General features: G+C 41.2%; 1 protein-coding gene across 3 annotated transcripts in view; it reads right to left on the reverse strand.

Moving 5' to 3' along the window:
• Positions 1-10,387, reverse strand: part of LOC149353069 (ATP-binding cassette sub-family A member 2-like) — a 120,076-nt gene extending 109,689 nt beyond the window's left edge. For 2 of the 3 annotated variants that reach the window (XM_089582277.1, XM_089582275.1), the window contains exons 1-4: positions 10,000-10,387; positions 8,940-9,033; positions 4,764-4,875; positions 969-1,126 (exon numbers count right to left, since the gene is read on the reverse strand). In XM_089582277.1, coding sequence (XP_089438403.1) covers positions 969-1,126; positions 4,764-4,875; positions 8,940-9,033; positions 10,000-10,065 — 430 coding nt within the window. In that variant the 5' untranslated portion in view covers positions 10,066-10,387. Of the gene's footprint in view, positions 1-968; positions 1,127-2,993; positions 3,112-4,763; positions 4,876-8,939; positions 9,034-9,999 lie in introns of those variants that run through there. The other variant, XM_089582276.1, reaches the window with a different exon arrangement.
• Between the last annotated feature and the right edge of the window lie 384 nt (positions 10,388-10,771).

The raw sequence follows: 10,771 nt of genomic DNA on the forward strand, positions 1-10,771 counted from the left end.
AGAGGTGAATAACAGCAGCTAAAGAAAAAGCCTCGGCCTCAGATGCTCACTCTCAGATGCTCAAAAACCCTCCTGGGCAGAGCGCCTCTGCGTGACAGCGCGGTGGCACCACCTTAGTTTCCTTAGTTTCGGCATGAAGGGGAGAGATCAGAGCTTGCACTGGCTGGAACTGCGCATTTCATAACAACTGGCAGTAGAATAATTCTCTTTTTTTTTTGCGCATGAATTCCGAGACATTCAGGAATGCAATAAAGCTCGTGATTTTTTTATATGCGCATGCAATAGTTTTTTATGGTTATTTCTAAAACAAACATTTTCATGCAAGTATACTATGCTAAAGTTAATTTTTATGAGTACTAAGCATCTCAAGGAGGAACTAATAGCTTTATTACCCAGAACAAGGCTCTGAGAACACTCACATAAAAAACTTGTGCACTTCCTTCTTAATTATTTAATGCCCCGGTGATGACTTTGCGATAATACTGTAGCGGACGAATTGGTTTTAATACAAGTGAGAGATGGATGGATCAATGCTGGCCGCAAACGGCTCAGAGCCCAGATCAGTCCGCTTACGCCTCCCTCTTCTTCCTCAAACTCCTCAGTAAGCTGCTACGTGGCGTAACAATATTAATTGTCATTATGCAGCAACTAAAACAGCTAGCTTAAAATAAAATTCAGTTCCGGAATCAGCATACTATGTTACATATCTATGCCGAATTTGGTTATAATTCATGCACAAATAACAAAAATAGTTTTAGTTGCTGTCTCCCCTTAAGTAACTGCTCACATAGCCACAGGAAGCACCACTAAACTCAAAACTGCACCTACTAAAGGCTGCAAAATGACAAAAATTCAAACCACCCCAATTTTATTCTCATGACCTTGAGTTTTCAGATAGTAATATAATACCTCATCACATTCAGCCATGACAGAAAACGAGCGAGAAAAAGATGTCCACTGCCATTTACCTGGGGCCTGTGCAAAGCAATCATGCAAGGCTACAGGGTCCTCTACGATGGTCTTGAAGATAGAAGGAATAAGGTCTAAGTCGCCAAGCGTAAAGCCTGGTGAAAAAAAGTTGTGGTGCTTGGACACATTCTTCAGTCGCTCAAGGAAGGGAGTAACCCTGAGAAATGTCAAGAAATAATTCAAGGCACAATAGAGTACATGAAGATTCATCAACTTACAGGTGTATTACACTCAATATTTTTCAGTCCTAATACCAACTGTTGAGCAAGTTAGCCACAATACACAAAGTCATCTGTAATCAATTTGAACAGAACCACATGTAACAACATTAACTAGTACCTTTTTAAGCAAAGCATCCTGCAAAAAATCTAGCAAAATGTTGCAAAGTTAATCAAAAAGCAAGCTTGAGGCTTCCTTACATGCTTCTTCCCCTTACAAAATGCTCCAGTTCTTGTCAAGTGAACCTTGCTGCCACAATAAAAAGAGTGTACACTTGGAGAAACACTTGCAGCATGACATGAGTAACGTTAACCCTGCAATACCCAGGCAATGAAAATGTGGAAAGAAAGTTATGAACAACCAGTATATTGTTGTGACTGGCCCTTACATTGCAGAAATACAAAAAGGCAAATAGTATTATTGAGAAAAATATAACTGTGAAATTAAACTTAGGAAATTAGAGATTTCTGCATGTCTAAGATTGACAAAACGACATGTACAGGCGCGGCCATAAGTAAACGGAGCACGCTATTGCGTTCTAAGTGCAATCATGCTTTCTCCATTGGAAATGAAGAAGCGTTGTTTGTCTACAAGAAAGCCCACCAACCTCCGCTACCAGCATGCGCGCACCACTGCTGGAAATTTCATTTAGGTGACGTGTGAAAAATTCTCGAAGACAGTTGCGTGCTCCGTTTACTTTTGTCCGCGCCTCTACATACCAAGGAACATACATCAATATAGTAAATTAATAAAGAGATACATGCACACATAAATTAATAGTGCAGTTCATAATCACTACATCACATTCTAATGAGCAGTGCACCCATTAAATTTAGGCTGTCCAGCCAATAGGCTTAGCTATATGAATTGGTGACCTTACAGGAGGTTTCTTGCAAAGGGATAGTGAACAAAAATTTTTCCACCGAGACTCTTAGCCCAAACGGTAGCTGTGGCCCTGATAGTGAGTAAAACAACAATGTTTTCAGACACAAATTAGTAGAAAGTAATTATTTTAATGAATTATCCTTGACCCACCACACCTGAAGGCCACCTCAGAAAACTCTGACAATGCCGGATGCGATGTCAATCCTAATGAGTTTGCCCCATGTCCATCGCCAGCCATTACCTACATGAGCCCAATGAACAGATGCATTTCATGTGCTCTTGATTTGTTGTGCAGTCCATTTTGTTCAGGAGTCTAATGTCCCCACCTCAAGGTCCTCAGCCTACATTTTGTGGTTTTGTACTCTTGTGTGCGAGACGATGGGCACAATTCAGGTGAATGCTGAGGCATTGTTGCACGCAAGGATGTGGGAATAGTACTGGCAGGCAAACCATATCATACTACTCTTTTCGAAAAGACGAGAAGCTCCGGAGAATGTAAATACTAATGTGTCCAATGTAGGTGTCTTCAAGGTGTGACTATCTCTGCTCTCATTACTTTGTGGTCAGCGATTATGAGATAAGGCTGGCACTGCTGTGGAGCCTAAGGATGTTACTGAAAAGACAGTGCCTAAAGCCTGACACTGTACGCCTCATTTTCTTGAGGAAACGTAAACACGAAAGTGTCCGAGGAATGTTTGAGAAGAGACCCTAAGGATGTTACTGAAAAGACAGTGCCTAAAGGCTGACACTGTGTGCCTCATTTTCTTGAGGAAACGTAAACATGAAAGTGTCCGAGGCATGTTTGAGAAGAGGAAGCGAAAAGAAGTTTGTGTTGTTTCTTTATTTTTAGCATGCAGATGAAAAGGTGACAGAAGCTCAGGGTGCAGTAAAACTATCACGCAACGTCATTCTTTGCTTGCCTAGTGTGGGAAGCTGGTGTTCCCGCCAGCGTTGAAGTGGTCATTCTTTTCGTTTCTTTTCAACAAGTGCTTGGCTTGTGCAAATAAGTCGTTCCAGACTACAGACAGGTTGGTAAACCTGTAAGCCAGCATTATTGTGTGACAAAAATTCCCATCTCAAGGACCATACAAGTTCTCCTTTATTATGCACATTCAGCTGTGTGATCACTCATTAGAGTCGGAGCAATAATGCCCACTCAAGCAATCATTCTCACTGGTACTTTGCATGCTCTAATGCTCAGAAAGCATGACACAAGATGAGAAAACCTCAAAGAGTGCTGGCAGCCTGCTTGTCTAAGGCACAGCTCCCAGTATGACATCATATCATCATATGCACTGGCTCGCAGTTGAAACACCGTCTGGTGGGGCCCGATGCCCATTCATTAACCATAAAAAATACAGCTCTATGCTCAAAGATATCCAGAATAATACCTGTATACTTGAATAACTGTACCGTAAGAGGGAAATTCTTGTACTCTCTACATTTTTTTTTTTTTTTTCATATTTTACACTGTACCTCTGCAACAGTTGACACTTATACTTTGCTATGATAAAAATATTGGGAAATGCAGCTTGTGCAATGGAACACTGTGAAGATTTGAGACACTACGGTCTTTCTGTATCAAACACAATACTCCAGGCACTATAGGGTTAAAGCAAAGAATGGGTTTATAACCACTATAGATTCATTAAGTAAAACAACCTGCATCAATTGTGAATGCAGTTGTATTTAAAAAGAAAATTCATTGCTAGCATCACAGCTGCCCAGAAAAATGTTGACACCTCAAGTATCAGACACTGTGAGGGAGGCAGTTAATAGATAAAGGGACATATGGTGTTTCAAATGCTGCAATGCTCAGAGACGTATTATTCCTTCTCCCAGCCAAACCACTGGCTTGCTCACACTCATATTTTGCACAGAGGTGCAAATTGGCCCACCGGGTTTCTTCCATACCATTTTTGGGTGAAGAACTTTGCTATCTTTAAAAAAATAAATGCACGTATGATGCCTTCTATCATGACGCCAAGCCAAAATGACAGAACTCACAGAAATGGTAATATGACCTATCACTAGAGGTGCAAAACCACAGCAGATGTGAAAATGTTGTGATTTAGGCTTCCATGGTTTGCTTCACAAGCAATAGATGCTTCTGCTGAAAAACTGTTTCTTTGGCCCAGCTTCAAGGTAAATGATGCCGTACATTAATTTATTTTGTTGAAGAAAAACAAATACCACATCCCAATGCACTGTTAAACAAAATCTATTGCTAAATGCTATCTGCAAGAAAAATTCTGAGCATGAACAAGCCTGTACTTAAGCCAGGTAAACCATTTAAATCTGTAACATAGTAACAATGCAACATACAGTGAACAAGACAGATTATCACCGGTGAGTCAACCCAGGAAAGTCCTTTACACGATACAGCTAGGCCATGCACGCCCTAAGAAATGCATGGGTCCAAACGCAGGTGATTAGATTTATATAATCGCAGCACATCAAGTGCCTACATAGTGGAGACACCCCTACAGGGGCATGTGCAACATAATCAACCTTAAATGCGGACTAAAACTGGCTTTATAAGAGAATATGCGACAGCCTGCCAACAACTATGAAATAGAAGAGCTACTAACCAATTCGAAAGTTAAGAAAAGAATTGACAGATTACACAAAGTATTCACATGAAAAATGCAGCAATTGTTCCTGCATCTACAAGAGAGCAACATACTCACGTGCTATTAGGGAATGTTGCAAAGCCATTGCTGTCCCTTACACCATTGTCACAGAATGCCTGCATCACAGCAATAACTCCAGCTGATGGCAATGGGAAGGCAGGGAAAGAAGCTGCAAAAAATAATAATTATTGTTTGGTCTAGACATGAAAACCATGCAAGAAACACAGGTGTCCCTAAAACAACATGGAAATACCAACTGCATCAATGCACACAACAAATGACTACTTCCAGCTGCCACTGCACAGTAAGCAACTTGAAGAGATATTACTACAACAGTGCTTTCACATAAGAATGCTGAACCTCAGGGTAAGAAGGCGGCTGTAAGCAGAACGTAATACTGCAGTATCACATTCTGTTTACAGCCAAGAATGCAGAACGTCAAGGTAAGAAGGTGGCTGTAAACAGAACATAATACTGCAGCATTATGGCTGCAATGTGAGTATGTACTAAGAGCTAGCTATCAAATGGTTTACACCCACCATTTACTTGCTAGTACTCTGCTTTTGCAGAGGGATAGGCAGTGCATATACATGTTTGCAACACAACCCTGTAATACTGACAGGGCCATTTTACAAATTGTGATTGATCACTGCCAGTGGTGGTGCACTCAGACACCAAAAGGTGTATGCATAATATACAATTTCACACTAACTGCCTAGCCACTTCTTATGACATAAATCTTGCTAAACTTCACATTTTCTGAAAACTAGCCAGATACACATTATGACATTCATTGGTCTCAAAAAAAACCAAAAAACATTACACTTTACGAACAACTTTTGGCACCCACGCACAAGGTGCAAACTGTTAAGCAACTGCTAAGTAGAATACAAGCTTTTCATACCTTCCAATAAAACACAAAAAGTATAAATGCAAGAGTTAAAAAAACTGGCATGTGTAATAAGCTAGTGTCTTAGAGCACATCTCGGGGATGACCATGCTGCAGATTTAACCATTCAGATGAAATCAATACCAAATCAACTAGAAGCATCAAGCGCTTATCTTGCAGTAAGAAAACACAGGACAAAAAAAAAACAAGCCTCAGAGTTTGATAGTTTTTTTTTTTTTTTAGATCCCACATTGTCAGAAGAAAGGCTAAAGAAATGAGGACAAAACGAGAGGCTAAACTACGCTACAACTTAGAACATTTGGCGAGAGCTATGATGTCTCTCCATTTTCTCCCTCTAATTTTCCCCTCTTTTCTCTTGCTTCCTTTTCTACTCTTTCTTGGCTTTTCTTTTCTTCTTCTTTCTCTTATCTCTCTTGGCTTTTGTCTGCTTTGCTGCATCCTTCTTATCTTCTTTCTCTCCTGTATCTTGGTTCGGCTTCTGTCTTCTTCTTTCTCTCTTGGCTTTTATCTTCTTATTCTTTGTTTCTTCTTTCTTCATCTTCCTCTCTCACCCTGGCTTCGCTTTTGTCTTATTCTTTTTCACTTTCCTTCTTCTCTCTCTTGGCTTGGCTTTTGGCTTGCTGCATCTTGGCTTGCAGATTTCTACAAGAACTAGAACTACTACAATGAGCTTCAGCTGTATGCAACCATTCAGGGTTGGGACCCAGTAACAGCCCTTGCTAAAAAAGAATTAGAAAGCAATATCACATCCACACATATGGACAAACATACATATGGATATAGGTAGGGGTTGGACTTCTCGGTTTTTATTCTTTGAAAATTTGGTCGACTTTTCTTGGTGGCTATTTCAGAACACAACTTTCAAGTTTTTCTGGCAAATATTATTTTCTATATACAAATTGTCAGCCTTTTTTGGTGAAATATATTATGTCCCTGTGAAGTGAAAAGCAACACAGAGATTACCGTGGTCCTTTTTTTAGAACCAGCATCTCATGTAGTAATATTTAACCCACAAATGGTAGCATTAAGAGCTATCATAGAAAAGGAAGTTGTACAGTCGTAACTAAAAGTAAAAATGCCAAAGTTAAATGATCAAGCCATGAGAGAACAACATAAGAGGAAGTGAAGTTCTCAAAGCTTGGTTGTCATGTCCAGGTTGCAACAACGGACTAAATGAAAGGACCGCGCATCACGTGTTCAATATACTGAGACAGCGATGGAACTTCTGCTTAACTGCTGTGGAAGCCACAATGTGACCCTGTTGTGCCGTTTTTGCACAGTTTCATGTTTAAGGTGGCTTGTTACTGTCCCAAAAGCTGTTCAGGGTTCTCGCACGCAGTGGAAAAACATATTTAACCAAGCGATGGTTCTAAGCCAACAATAAGTCTGAGCAGACTGCACTATGCTAGCCCAGAGTTTAGCTAGCATGTGAAGCCTCCCAATCTGCAACAGCACGACTGTGTTTGCAGATAAATGCCTCCCAACAACAGACAACCACGGTACAATATTTCAAAGATACCATATCAACATTCCTGGTTCCAAAACTTTCTTAATTTTCTCCTGTGACCTACTCTAACTGGTATTGATTAGCCATCTAGTCATGACATATACCGGAAATACTGACCTTTTTTCAGTCAAAACCGACTTTCAGAAAATGAATTTGGCATACTCTTATTGGTGTTTTTTTGGTTCAAACCAAAAAGTCCAACCACTAGATATAGGACATACAGACAAGTTCCGGTATGTTCCCTGTCTTCATTTGTGTGGCTGTTTATAAATTATGAAACAGCACAAACTAGCAAAGCAACAAGTTCTCTGATGTGCTCAATGATAAACCTGAGATTCATATCCACTGCCCTACGACACTGACAGCATAGCACACACACAAGCTGCGCCTGTGCTCCATGATCAGAGATGAGACCTTAAAATTTAATTCAATACAGTCTTTCCCGGTACTGCCACCTCTGGTTTCTAAAATGCGCCTCTCACGTTACGTATTTCCAAGTGCTGTCTCTTCACATTCATGACAGACAGGATCTAGGTAAGCACACTAATGACACGCTGACATCTTTGGTACCCTTGAGTAGCAGAAACACTGTTTTATGAAGGATTTAGCCACAACAGTGAAAATTACAGGTGCAGTGCCACAGACTTCATCGAAATCAACACACCTGGAAAGATGCAGTTACTTCAGGAGGACATGCCATTACAAGCTGCAGGCAATATTACTCTACAAGTGTATTATTACTATATAAGCGTCATTATATCTGCAGGCAACAGTAATAAAGAAAATACTCTTTTGAGGCCAATATTTTTCCTCCATTGAAATGTGGCCACTGCGGCTAGGATTTGATGCGGGATGAAATCCCAGCCACAGCAGCCATGTTTCGAATTAGGTTAAATGTACAAGACAGCCATGGACTGTGTCGTAGCAGTGCACGTTGAAGCACACAAGGTGGTAAAAATTAACCCAGACCCCTCCAATACGCCGTTTCTCTACATTTTTAACTCCCTCCTTTATCCCTCCCCTCATGGCATGGCTCAGGTGTCCACTGAAAGTTACCCATTTACTGTGCCTTCCCTCTGCTCATAATCAATTATTATTATAAACAGCTGTAGCTTTGAGCACTCAGTTCTGAATAGTGTGCTGTTGCTGCCATTACACAGGTGATTAAGAAATGCCTTAATGCCACGGTGACAAATCTGCACGTAAGGCAGCCCTAATAGAAATCCTCAAACAATAAGGGGCAGCCACAAAGGCTGCACTTGTAACCCTCCAGTACTCTTACGACAGTTCCAACAGTGCACATACTGCAAAGCATTGAACACTACCTGCACCACTGCAGGAATGATAACAAGACAAAATGAACACCTAATAAATCTAAAATATGCATGCAATCACTAAGAAGTACTGGGCTGGTTACTTATAGTCGTACAATATTTGCCTATCACAACATTTAATAACATCTCCGCTTGTCCCATGGCCTTCAAATCAAGTTTTTAATATGTGCACCACCAGAATACTCCTATAGATTCCTCACATTCAAAATAAAGCAAGCATAGAAATATTTCACATGTTATGGCCACAGAAAAATTTCTTGGTTCATGAAGCTCAATATTTACTAAAATTCTGCATAGAAAATGAAAGAACTGAGAGGTTGAAAGACAGACATAATAAAATAAAAATCCAAGGAAATTACAAACACAAAAATAGTGAGAATGCCCAATGGTTCCAGTACTGCTTACATAAAACGCTAATTCCATAGTACCGTAGCTTTTTCTAGAAAATTTTTATATGGTTGCGAGTAAGGAACGCTACTTACAAGAGCCCACAGGGTAGGCTGGCTGCTTTTTCCGTATTCCGATCAAGATGAAGAACAGGACTAGTGGGATGACTAGTTCGAACAGCAACACGAGCTGCACAACATATGAGAGTTTGCATATGACTTTTTTTTTAATAATGAGAAATAAATACACATATGCATTCACAATGCCACAATTTCAACTTTCATCAGTGAACTGCCAGCAGCAGTAGATTAAAATGAGCGACTGCATCTAGTGCCTTCCATGCACAAAATAAGCTGTCAACCGACCAGCCTGTGAACGAAAGCAATTCTCTCGGTGTCCAAGTGAAAGAAAAACAGCGTTTATGATAAAATGTGCGAAGCAGTGTGCAGCGGCTATGAAAGCATAAATTGAGTTCCACCTAGCTAGAGCGGGTGCCACAGCAGTCACTACGAGCTCAGCGATATAAAAATTTGTTCGCACATTACTGTAAGTAGCTAGAAATCATGGAGGAATGAGTGCACAATAAAACGTCGTGCAATTTTAATGTTTAACGTGATCACCACGCTTCGCGACACAAATTCCGTAACGACAAAGGAACAAAATTAAAGATGCTGCATTACACAAGCGCATTCGTTATCTAAGAGGAGGACAAATGATGCGCGCAGAGAAAGCACAGGTCACGAGCACGAACGCAGATAGCAGCTGCCAATTGGCGAAATGCGGCACCTCAACTGCGCGAAGCTTCCTATCGACAGCAGGTGCTCTTGTGCACCACTTAAACGGCAAGGCAGAATAATGCCAGCATCTTGACAATAACTGCACCAACCAGATTAAGTTGACTGGAATAGACAAATTCCGATCCGCAGAGCATTTACTTTCTTTTGAAACACCCTTGAAAGTATCACAGACCCGTGAAAGAATGAAATGAGGGAGAATTATCCCCTAGCGGTTTCTAGCGAGCGCCCACAAAGCCCGCAATCAAGCCTCCAGTGATAAGCCAACGCGCATCTGCGGAGAAGCGAGAGCGTTTCTCCATCTCCGTGCGAAGACGGACGCACGAACAAGCACGAGATCTTAAAACATACATTTACTCACTGGCTTTCTTTTCTTGAGCGTGTAGTTTTTCCATAAGAGCAGCCGCAATTGTAGACAAAAACCCATGCTGGCGACGCATTGGGGAGCGCAGTTTTCTCAGTTGGCTTCCCCACCAGAGTGTGAGAGAGAAATCAGCTGGTTCTGAGTAGTCAAGGAAACATTGCCCCCGACGACTCTGTGGGTAGCGTTGCGACAGGCGGCTTCGATCTCAATATTCAGGCAAGGTATCTCCCAGCGAACTACTCTTTAACAGTGCTCAGGACACACAGACGAGGATCGCCAACACGACGATACGTTACACATTTGCTTTCCTTACTGCTGCTGTATCGAAGCGGACGCAGACATGTGTCGCACCGTGTGAGGGCGCGATGGTTGTGGTGGTAGCAACACAACAACATAAACTGCAAGCGTGGTTGTGTCAGCAAGAGGGCAATGCACCAATCAACGCTCACAAAATCCTAAAATGAGAAGACGATAAGCCAGAGCCACTTTGTTCACAAATAAACGCCAGTATTGAGGAGAGTGAGAGTAAACCCTGCAACTCAAGCATGATTTTTTAAGCGAAAACAGAAGGCTTCCCGCACATGCGGATACGAAAAAAGGCGCGCTTTTCAAACCAATGCCAAACTACGTTGCAGGACGACAGAATTTATCATGGCATTTTGATAATGCTAGTTTTAGTACAAGGGATCAAAATGAGAAATGCACTCAAATGCTAATATAAAGTAAGACACTTGTGCAAGCGAGCCGACTTTCAAGGGGTTCTTTTGAG

The sequence above is a fragment of the Amblyomma mixtum genome, chromosome 3 (genome assembly GCF_055824585.1).
Source record: "Amblyomma mixtum isolate Tamu chromosome 3, ASM5582458v1, whole genome shotgun sequence".
Classification (NCBI taxonomy): Eukaryota; Metazoa; Arthropoda; class Arachnida; order Ixodida; family Ixodidae; genus Amblyomma; species Amblyomma mixtum.